Source organism: Mastomys coucha, chromosome X (genome assembly GCF_008632895.1).
Source record: "Mastomys coucha isolate ucsf_1 chromosome X, UCSF_Mcou_1, whole genome shotgun sequence".
In the NCBI taxonomy this organism is placed as follows: Eukaryota; Metazoa; Chordata; class Mammalia; order Rodentia; family Muridae; genus Mastomys; species Mastomys coucha.
Window position 1 is genome coordinate 157,563,935 of NC_045030.1, and position 10,452 is coordinate 157,574,386.

Sequence of the window (10,452 nt, forward strand, 5' to 3'; positions counted from 1 at the left end):
CTTTGGCCTTATGATGGAGTACGCAGGCTCTCATTTAGGCTTTACTAACACTCACAGAAGCACAAATCACCTTACTGGACTATCAGGGTTATGGGGGAAATTCTGAAGCTGAACTGACTAATCAGTGAAACTACATGGAATTGCTACCACAGGGAATAAAGCCTGCATTTCCTGTGCTTAGCTCCAGGGCTTCCTGTTAGTCCCCAGGAGCAGTAGATGGCCTTAAAATAAATTCTTAATCCAGCCATTGCTTCTCAAGGTTATTGGAATGTTAATGAAAGGGTATTCCATCTTCTACCAGAATTTTTCCTGAAGACTTCATAAAACAAGCCTGTTATTACTACTGCTCTCCACGTCCAATGGCCTTCAAAATTAACTGGAGAACTGGGAAAACTGCAGTCATAACTCCAAGCAGTGTCATCTGGTAAAATTTTCTCTGAAGATGGAAATATATGATATAAATATAGCAAGGAGTAGACACAGTTATAAAAGTTTAATGAAATTAAAATTTACTTGTAAATAACAAGTGACTTGTAGCTACATTTCAGAGACTCACACTCAAGTCTATCTGTTTGGTTTTGTTGGAGATAGTATTTCATAGTTACACAGCCCAGAATGTCTTGGAAGTCCTGCCTTGGCCTCCCTAGGGTCCCAGGTATGAGCCCTATTTCACTTCTTTCTAAAGGTACAGAGACCATGAGCATTACCAATCACTACATTTCTACTATTCCCATTCTAGCTCCTATCTGTCATAGCTCGTACATAGCAAAGGACGATTTATCTCTCTACAGTTTAGGACCTTATGCTTCATTTCTTTTCTAGGCAACTAAGAATTTCATTAGTAACTAACACATGCAAGCTGTTAAATTCAAGTCAGAATAGTCACCAGTTATAGTCTCTCTTTTTTTTAAAGATTTATTTATTATTATAAATGAATACACTGTAGCTGTCTTCAGACACCAGAAGAGGGCGTCAGATTTCATTATGGGTGGTTGTGAGCCACCATGTGGTTGCTGGGATTTGAACTCATGACTTTCGGAAGAGCAGACTGTGCTCTTACCCTCTGAGCCATCTCACCAGCCCTAGTTATAGTTTCTTATCTAAGAAAATAGCAGGCAACAATCGCAGAACTACAAGCACAGTGCTCAGTGATGTCCTGAAATGCTGGCTCCTGAATAAGCTACTGCCTGTCAGTAATGCTGCTTTTGACAAGTCAAATTTAAACATCAGAAGGAGGATGTTAATGACATGTTGACAATCCTCTTACTTGAAACAGTGGTCAACACTGAGTTCTGAGCTGTGGGAGCTAGCAAAGGGTTTCACACTTTACCTTTCTTTAAGGTTCCACATTCTTGGTCATTCTTGGTCCTGAGTGTACACCAGTTCTTCCCCTGTCAATGAAGTTGCCAGAAATGAGTATTAATTAAGCAGGGAAAGAGTGCATTATCACAAGAGGACATAGACTCAGTGGCGCAGCAAAGAACATAATATTTCCTGGGTAAAATAGGTTGAGACAATATAGCATCCTGAAAGCCCAATCGCAGCCCACTGTACATTAATTTTTTTCAAAACAATTTAGAAATGTGAACATGATTTACAATGTGGAAAGTAAATCAAATAAAATTCCGCATCTGTGGGCCACTATTTTTGTTTTCTTGGTTAGGACTAAACCCAGCAAACAATCCTAATATGAACATTCTGGTTTCAGGCCTTCAGCTTTTAACTTCCAAACATAAAAACAAATGATAACAATAAACTGTAGAACGAAAAGTCCCACTCATAAAAACATTAGTAACTAGATGAACATGACTTTTTCAATTTTAAGTCTAACTAAGCACGTGAAGTGCCAGTGTGCTGAATAAACTAGGCTAGGTAGGGTGTAGACATAATCAGCAGCCAGAAATTTATTTTGGTCAGGGCTAATTCCTTTTGGTGAAACCACAATCAATGTTGGAGAAAATAAACTGACAGTGGCCATGTGTTCATGATGCACTTCCAAGCCATCAGGTGTAACTAAACTAGCATTAGTAATGAATTCCTTTTCCTACATTAATTAATAAACTGCAAAGAAGTTGAGAAACCTGGACTCTTAGAGCAAAGCAATGTTCGAAAACACTAATTCATTGTCAATAGTGGATATGTATTAATCATTTAAAAGATATTAGCCATTTCATTGAACTCAAGATTCACATATATACAGGTCTGAATGTGTACCCTCTTATCTCCGTGGTTTTCTAACAGCATCATTTTGCTCTCCTTCTTAGGGGAGATTTGGACATGTCTTGAGACCCTTTTGAATGTGATCATTTTGGGGAAGGTGCTATTGATAAGTCAGAAATGCCTTTAATAGCCACAGGGCTCAGAAAGATACACACAATGGAGAATAATTACCTCCTGGGGTTGAGGTGGCTCCATGGTCAAAGGCTCTTCCAGAGGACCTGAGTGAGTTCCAGTCTCAGTGCCATGGCAGGTTGCTCATAACTGTCTGTGGCTCCAGCTCCAGGTGACCTAGCAGCCTCTTCTAACCTTAGTGGATGCATGCAGAAGCTTACACACAAACCAGAGTTAAAAATAAAATCATTATCTCCTATTACCAGTACTCCCTTCTGTCTGGCATTATCAGGACCTGGATATTGTTGGGATTCAGGAGTTGCCCCACAAACCACATGAACACCAATGTCAGTCAAACAGGGATGGTTTATTGAACTCACACCCTAAGACTGACTGACCAGTCAGGGACACAGCTCAGACTTCGGGAGCTATAACACCAAACATTTCTCAGAGCCAGCTTATAAAGGCTAAAACTACTAAAACCACAATGAGCTCATATGCAGGTGCTGGAAGTGCTGCCCGGTGGTCAGTTTTGACTCAAGCTATTCTAGACATAACAGTTCATATTGATCTTTAATTTGATGGGTCCTACTGGTGAAGCTTATAGTTGTGGAATTTCTTAAGATTAACAAACTTCATAACCTCAGAACATAAGAAGGTATGTGGTCAGTATGACCCTGCTTTGAGTCATGTTATTTTTTCTTCGTCAATGACTGGTAGCCATATTACAGCAATAATATGAAACAGCTGGCAGGCATGCAACAAAATGGCTAAAGCTATGTTGCTGGAGCAGACCTCAACAGATATAACTCACAAGAAATGAATGGGGAGGGATGTGAGAAAAAACATCTACTAATTCACCCGATTTTTCATGTTCACAGCAAGCCACACACTTAGAAACCAGCCAGCTAGGATTAACCCTGAACTGCTTGAAAATGTTAAAATCCAACCTCTGAACAGGTTGAGATCCACAGAAAGAAACAGAAGTGTAGGTACCTGCCTTATCAAAAAAGACAACCTCAAACAGGTCTTACTACACTCTGAGATGGTTGAAATTGGTTGCAGTTCTTTCTCAGCTTCTGCATAATTTAGCATGCTAAAGTTTCAAAAAGAAAAGCTTTGTTGTGCATACTAGTCATGCTCACAGTGTTGCAGCATTTTCTCTGTCCAATCACATTAGGGCAGTGACAGGCCTGTGATTGGACCGGAATAGAGAGGTGGAGCTAGAAGTAGAGGAAGAAAAAGGGCCAGAGAGCAGGAAGGGGTGGAGTTCTTCATCATGGAGTCACAGGATGATGATAGTCAGACCCCACACGTGGTTATACAACCAAGCAAAGTTTTTCACACAATAGATTAATTGGGTTAAAATACTGCCTTTATTATTTGGTTCTGAAATTACTGTATTGGCATCTTGTAAATTGTGATATTATTACATAAACCTGATTGGATATTAAGGCCTTAAGAGTCATGCATTATTTACTGGGTTCTAAGCGTTAGATGAATGATTGTGGGGTGTGTAAAGAGTTGCATGTGAGCAAGATGTGGCTGCTAGCTGGGAGAGAATAGCAACAGCACGCCTGACGGACAGTACCGGCTCAAAAATGTTATGTGGCGGGAAAGAGAGTTTGCCAGGTAAATTCATTTTTTAAATATTCCCGCAACATCACAGTTCTTCAGGCACACATGCAATCCCACTGATTGTTTTACACATGCCAACAAAACTATTGGATAGCCAAGGGGAGAATGGTAGACTTAACAGTAAAGAAAGCAGGAGAAAAAGCAACAGCGGTTGTCAGCAGAGTTTATCCAAACTAAGGTGTACACATTCAAGTATTTCTCAAGCTTTTTCAGTAAAAGACAAAACGAGGTAGAGTTATACTTACAAGTTTCCAGCAGCTTCAGTCCAGTAGCCCTTAATGCCTACTGTCACCGGGATCCATGCGATTCACTATTTCGGAAGTTCTCTCGATCTGGAGTAGGGCACAAAAGAAAAAAGATATTAAAAAACTGAGAAGTGGAGAAGGGTCAGTCTTGTGTTCCAGACACAGATGTGCTTCCGATGCCTACCCTGGAGATGGCGTTATCCATTTCCCAATATCATAATACAGATCTGGATGAGTTCCAGCTTCTTCAGCCTCGGTTTCCAGAAATGCAGTCTTCCCATCTCCTAAATGGATGAAATCTTCAGAGGTTAGTGACCCTTTATAGACAAGAACGCACTAGTAATCAGCTTGTTCGACACCCTACCGGTTTCATGGAGAAGCTCCGGTTGGACCTTCGCTATATACTCTTGGGCCTACATCTTACGGGTCTCCAGGGACCAAGGTATCGCAAGACAGTGTGTGTAAAGGCCAAGGGGTAGTCCTTGTCCTCTCAGTCAGTCTATGCTAACCAGTTGCTAAGGTAACATAGAGTCGCCCGTACTTACCGATTTCAATCTCCGGGCGGGCTCCCGGCACGCTGTTTCTGGCCTATGAGTATCTTGGTTACACCCCCCTTACCTCACGCCGCTACGCGAGATCTTGACCCCTGACCCGCCCGCTGTTTGGCCCATCAACCGGAAGTCCCGCCCTGGTGGCGAATACCGGGCTTGCTCCGGTTCCGGCTTTCTACCGTAGCTCTACAAGAAAACCACTGACGGGACTCTGATAACAGCCGGAAGTCACTTGCATAGGCCTTTGCCCTCAGACAGCGACATGCTATCACCTTTGAGCATAAGGCCACATGCCGATTTTTGCGCTCCGCCCATGTCACCAGCCCACCTCCTTCCGACGCCTAGGCCACGCCTTTTCCTCTTGGCTGTACCACCTGCCTCTTCTTACGGGTGATGCCGTTACCATGGTGCCCAAGCCTGGCTGGGGCACTTCAAGTCACGTCCCCTCCTGCCTTAGACACTCTTACTGGCCTATCAGAGCTTGGCTTGAGAGCAAGCTACGCACTGGTCTCTCAAAGAGACTCCTTTTCCCCTGCATGCATATTTTCCTGTTTTACGTCTAAGGCAACTCATAAGTTCCCAAATCACCTACGGTGGGCTCCACATTGGCCGCCCCTCTCCCGCCAGATCGAGTACCTCTCTAATAGCTCCGCTAAAAAAAAGTAATACTTTTTTTCGTGTTTCTTGCCAAACCAAAGCATAATGATAATTTATGAGCAGAAACCGATAGGAAACAAAACTGCTTGCCCAGTGGTGGGGTTCAGTGGTGGAACTCCTTTTCCTGCCCTTTTAATCAGACCTGGGGAGCCAACTGAAAGTGTTTCTTCCAACCTCTCACTCAGCAGGATTTAAATCCTAGACAGGTACCTGGAGTAAGCACACTGCCCTTCTAGTTCCGATGGATTCCCCTTACGATATTTCCTAGGTACCAGCTCTCCCTCATACTGTGGGGCTGTTGAGACTGCACAACGCTTTCATCTCTGCTTGACCACACTTTATCTCTGCTTGAAGCCCCCTATACTCTGACATCACTCTTTCTTATAATTTGGCTCTCACAAAGACAATGCTAACTCACCCATGGGAATTCCTTCCTGTCTAAAAAGCTCTGAATGGTCATGCCAGGAAGGAAAAACTTTTCCATTCGCGTTTCGTTCCTATAATCAAAATGGATTATCTATGACTATATTCTGAAAGTACAAGAAGCCTGAAAGGAACCTTGAAGTTCCTTGCTTCAAGGATAAGATAAATAAAAAGATGTGATAAGAGACTGGATAGGTGGAACGGGTGCTTGGTGAGAGCTGGTCTGTTGAGCCAATCAGTAGGAGTAAGTAGCTGGGACCATGAAACAGCTGGCCATTTCCATAGTAGTTACTACAGTCACTTACACAATAAAGTTCTCAACAAACATTCACTGAAAATATCCCCTTTTCATTTTTGTAGAGGGTTACAAGTTTCCCTACTGTGGCACAAAGATTAGTTCCACATGTCAGCAGTCAAGATATTTGCGATCACTTTAAAATATGAGTTTCCTTCTCCTCCACTTTCCACCCTCTTGTGGCTTGAAGACAGTGTGTATACATGTAGGATAACAATCCTGACTTAGAAAGAGCACAGAGTAAAGGACAAGTTTTTTGTTGATTTTTGAGACAGGGTTTCTCTGTGTAGCCAGGCTTCAAATTCAGCTATCCACCTGCCTCTGCCTTCCAAGTGCTGGGACTACAGGTATCCACACCACTGCCAGTTTTAAAGAATAGGTTTTAACACATCATTTTTATTAAGTTCACCTTGGCTCTGAGAGCTCTCATTTATTTTTCAAAATGCCAGCCATGTTTTTGTTTGTTTGTTTGTTTTTGCCTCACCCTGTAAAAATGACTGCTTTGACTTTGATTGCATTATTTATCCTTCATCTTTCAGAAATGACTTGAAGTAGCCTACTAAAATGTATACAACATTCTACAGGAGAAATACTTTAAAGATTTTGGGGGGCAGGATCAATGTGGAGAATAAATAGGCATCCAATTGCAAACCATCAGATCCAGAACAGTATTTGAAGATGGGAAGTAGATGGGGTTCTAAGTTTCTGAAAAGATCACAGAACAGAGGAAATGACAATTATTTTAAGGTTTTACAGTACTCATAAAAACAATCAAGTTTTGGGTTTTGTAAAGCATACTTCCTAACTCTTGTCCTGAGGGAAACTGATTCCTTGCTGGGGACAAGGAGCTAGACATTCTCCCTGATAGACAAAACAGGAAGGAAGAGAGGTCATGACTAGACAATAATGACAGTGAATTTCCAAGATGGCTGGCTTCTTCCTCATCATCCTGACCAGAGACAAAAGACAGGCAGTTTAAAACAAAGGCCCAAGGTGGATCTCTGTGAGTTCCAGGCCAACCTGGTCTACCAAATGAGCTCCAGAACAGCCAGGACTACACACATAGACCCCATCTGGAAAAAAAAGGCCTGTTTGGCTGTTTTCTCTTGCTAGTAGGGAGCCCTTTCCAGTCCAACAAGTTCAAGGCCAAATCAAAACCTGTTTACCCCAGACATGTGGCGCTCTCAGCCTCCCCACCTTTGTTCAAACTGATCAATCTTAAATTGAAGGGAAAGACCCATCTCAAAAGACCTTTAAAAACCCCCAGCCCTCATGGAGGGCTGGACTTCAGCTTTAGAGTTTCCCCTCTACTTTGTAGAGGGTCTTTTTCTCTGTGTGCTTTGTGTGTGTGTGCATGTGTGTTTCCTCACCGCAACTAAAAGTCTTTTCTTTACCTTTGATTTTGTCTGCTACTTTCTGTTGTGTCTGAGATTTCTCCCAATGCTACCTGATGCCCTGGAGATTTCCCCTGCCTTTTAACTTCTTAACTGGCTGAGAAAACAAACCCATTCAAGACCTCTAGACTGTAACTCATGAGGATGATGTGAGGTAAGTGGGAAGAAAGTATCATATGTAGCTATCCACTGACCCCTTTAATGTAAACTATTGCTACATTGACAATAAGTGAAATTTCGGAACTGCCTAAACTTTCCACTTCAACTGAGTGCCTAGGCCCTCTGGCGCCTTTAGAGTATTTTTAGGAAAAGCTGGTCTGTTGAGCTCTATCTGCTCCCTTAAAGTTCCAGGTTAGTCAATGACATTTTGAAAGAGAAAGATTCCATTTTGCTATGGCATGGCTCTTTGGGCTTCATGTAGATTCTAAATCCAAAACAATGTCCCTCTATAATCTTTGCATAGCACACCTGAGCAACAGTGGAAACAGATGCACCTATATATAGGACAGTCTGTCAGTTAAGTCTTGCTTCTACTAGAGGAAATTCATTATACCATCTCCATGCCCAAGGTGAGACATAATCTCATTGAATAAATTATCCTTTAAATTTTTGTCTTAAAGCCGACATAATGGCACACACCTTGAATCCCAGTACTTGGGTGGCCAGCCTGGTCTACATAGTAAGTTCTGGGATAGCAGAGCTACAAAGAGAGACCTTACTTTAAAAAAAAATCCTGCCTTAGAAAAGTTGGCAGAATTTCATTTACTTAATGGTTTCTCTGAATTAATTTTTACTCCCAAGCAGTGATTAACTTTCTCTGACTAACAAAAAAATGTTAACCTGTGAACAGTAAGACAAAGTTCATCTGAGTACAGCTATTGATTAACTTACAAAATTTGATGAGCTTTTAAATGTCCTTGTGTACGACTTCCTCACCTTAAAATGAGCATAGGACCACACTTCAGGCAGGTCCCGTGCCCTGGAGTAATTGGCCAACATGAAATGGATTCCATGCCTTTTGCTTTTGTTTGGCTTCAGGTTGTTTGTTTTCTTTTCTTTTTTTTAAAGAATTCTTTATTTTATGTATATAAGTACACTGTAAGTGTCTTCAGACACACCAGAAGAGGGCATGGGATCCCATTACAGATGGTTGTGAGCCACCATGTGGTTGCTGGGATTTGAACTCAGGAACTCTGGAAGAGCAGTCAATGCTCTTAACCACTGAGCCATCTCTTTAGCCACCTCCCCCTTTTTTTTGTTTTTTGTTTTTGTTTTTTGAGACAGGGTTTCTCTGTTTAGCCCTGGCTGTCCTGGAACTCGCTCTATAGACCAGGCTGACATCGAACTCAGAAATCCACCTGCTTCTGCCTCCTGTGCCACCACCGCCCGGCTTATTTTCTTTTTTATTTGTTTTTTGTTTGTTTGTTTTGATTTTCATTTTCTGTTTTGTTTTTTTTTTTTGAGAGAGAGGGGGGAGGGAGAGAGTACATGAAATTGGATAGTTAGGGAGGTGGGGAGAGACTTGGAGGAGTTGGGCAAGAAGAAAGAATACAATAAAAATATTGTATAAAATTTTTAAATTAAAAAATTAGGATAGATGGAGTAGAGACACCACTTCAAACTTGTTGATTAACGATCAACAAGGTGTTCCTTGTTGATTAACGATCGATCCTGGAAATTGTTTTACTCCGAGTACCGGTGTAAAGAATGAACTGGCAATGCCATTCATGTGACTGCCCTTCACCACCAAGGTGTCAAGCTATTAGAAATTCAGTTTTCGGCCCAAAGAAGTCAGTTCAGTTCTGTGCAATTTTGATTCATTCTTGGACTATAGCGTGCAAAACTGAGCATGTGCTAGGGCAGAAGCTCCATTTTGGTAGAATCAGAAAGGACATCACCTGGGGGAGGACATGGACATACAAGCGTGAGCACTTTGAGAACACTTTGAGAACACTTTGAGAACACTGGAAAGTGAAAGGACAAAAAGTGCTGTGTTACATGAACCATTTACAAATCTGTACAGAAAAAAAGCAAAGGAAAGTTTCCTCAATGGAGATGGTAATAACACAGACTTGGAACAGTGGCTGAGATTAAAGGCAAATAAAAACTCTCAGGACTCCGTTTCAGGAAATCTTGTGGAAATAAACACACAAGGACAGAGGTAAGACCATGATCAAGTGGAACAACAACTGGGAGACACCTTCAGAAGAGAATGGGGGTGTGGTTCAATATAGATGCTTCTGGAAAGCCAGGTTTGTTCAGATTTTAGGGCACAAAGAATTGAGATTCTCTCGCATGCACAACGGAACACTTATGAGCACTTGAATGTGGAAATGGTGTGAGTATAAATGTCAAGAACAATGGGCTTTCAAGACAGTAGGTCTTCAGTGTGCACACACTAATATAAATAATCATGGACTTTTGAATCACTGGCATGTGAATGCTTATGGCTCCTATAACCAGGAAATTACTTTTTCTTGTTATCCATGTTAGTAAAAAGACAAATGAACTTTTAGTAGTAGGAATTGCAGCACTGACACACATACAAACTCACAGTGATGGTAGCAGCATGCACAGGGCCTGCACAAGTTGAAGCCAGTTTATTTTAATGGAACATCACTGGATATACAAACCACACTTAAGGGAGGCTCCAGGCCTGGCTATACATGGGCAACACAGAACAAAGATAGATATTTGGGGAGATCTTTTTGTCTCATAATAGTTTGTCTAGGAATGTGTGTGTATGTGGGTGTGACATATATATGTATACACATGTATGTATATATATGTATATGTGTATGTATGTGTACACACACACACCTCATTTGTCTTTTGCTTATATATATATATACACATACATATATATACATATATAATGTTTGTTTGGTTTTTTTTGTTTTTGTTTTTTGTGTTTTTTT

The 10,452-nt window shown here is 41.4% G+C and overlaps 1 protein-coding gene and 1 long non-coding RNA gene across 3 annotated transcripts in view; one reads left to right on the forward strand and one right to left on the reverse strand.

Moving 5' to 3' along the window:
- Positions 1 to 4,823, reverse strand: part of LOC116090408 — a 17,319-nt gene extending 12,496 nt beyond the window's left edge. The window contains exons 1-5 of one of the 2 annotated variants that reach the window (XR_004118677.1): positions 4,760 to 4,823; positions 4,399 to 4,498; positions 4,215 to 4,301; positions 2,392 to 2,526; positions 1,331 to 1,391 (exon numbers count right to left, since the gene is read on the reverse strand). This is a non-coding gene — a long non-coding RNA (uncharacterized LOC116090408). Of the gene's footprint in view, positions 1 to 1,003; positions 1,392 to 2,391; positions 2,527 to 4,214; positions 4,302 to 4,398; positions 4,499 to 4,759 lie in introns of those variants that run through there. The other variant, XR_004118673.1, reaches the window with a different exon arrangement.
- A 232-nt stretch (positions 4,824 to 5,055) lies between these two features.
- Positions 5,056 to 10,452, forward strand: part of Cltrn (collectrin, amino acid transport regulator) — a 40,902-nt gene continuing 35,505 nt past the window's right edge. The window contains exon 1 of the mRNA XM_031384337.1: positions 5,056 to 5,155. Coding sequence (XP_031240197.1) covers positions 5,056 to 5,155 — 100 coding nt within the window. The remainder of the gene's footprint in view (positions 5,156 to 10,452) is intronic.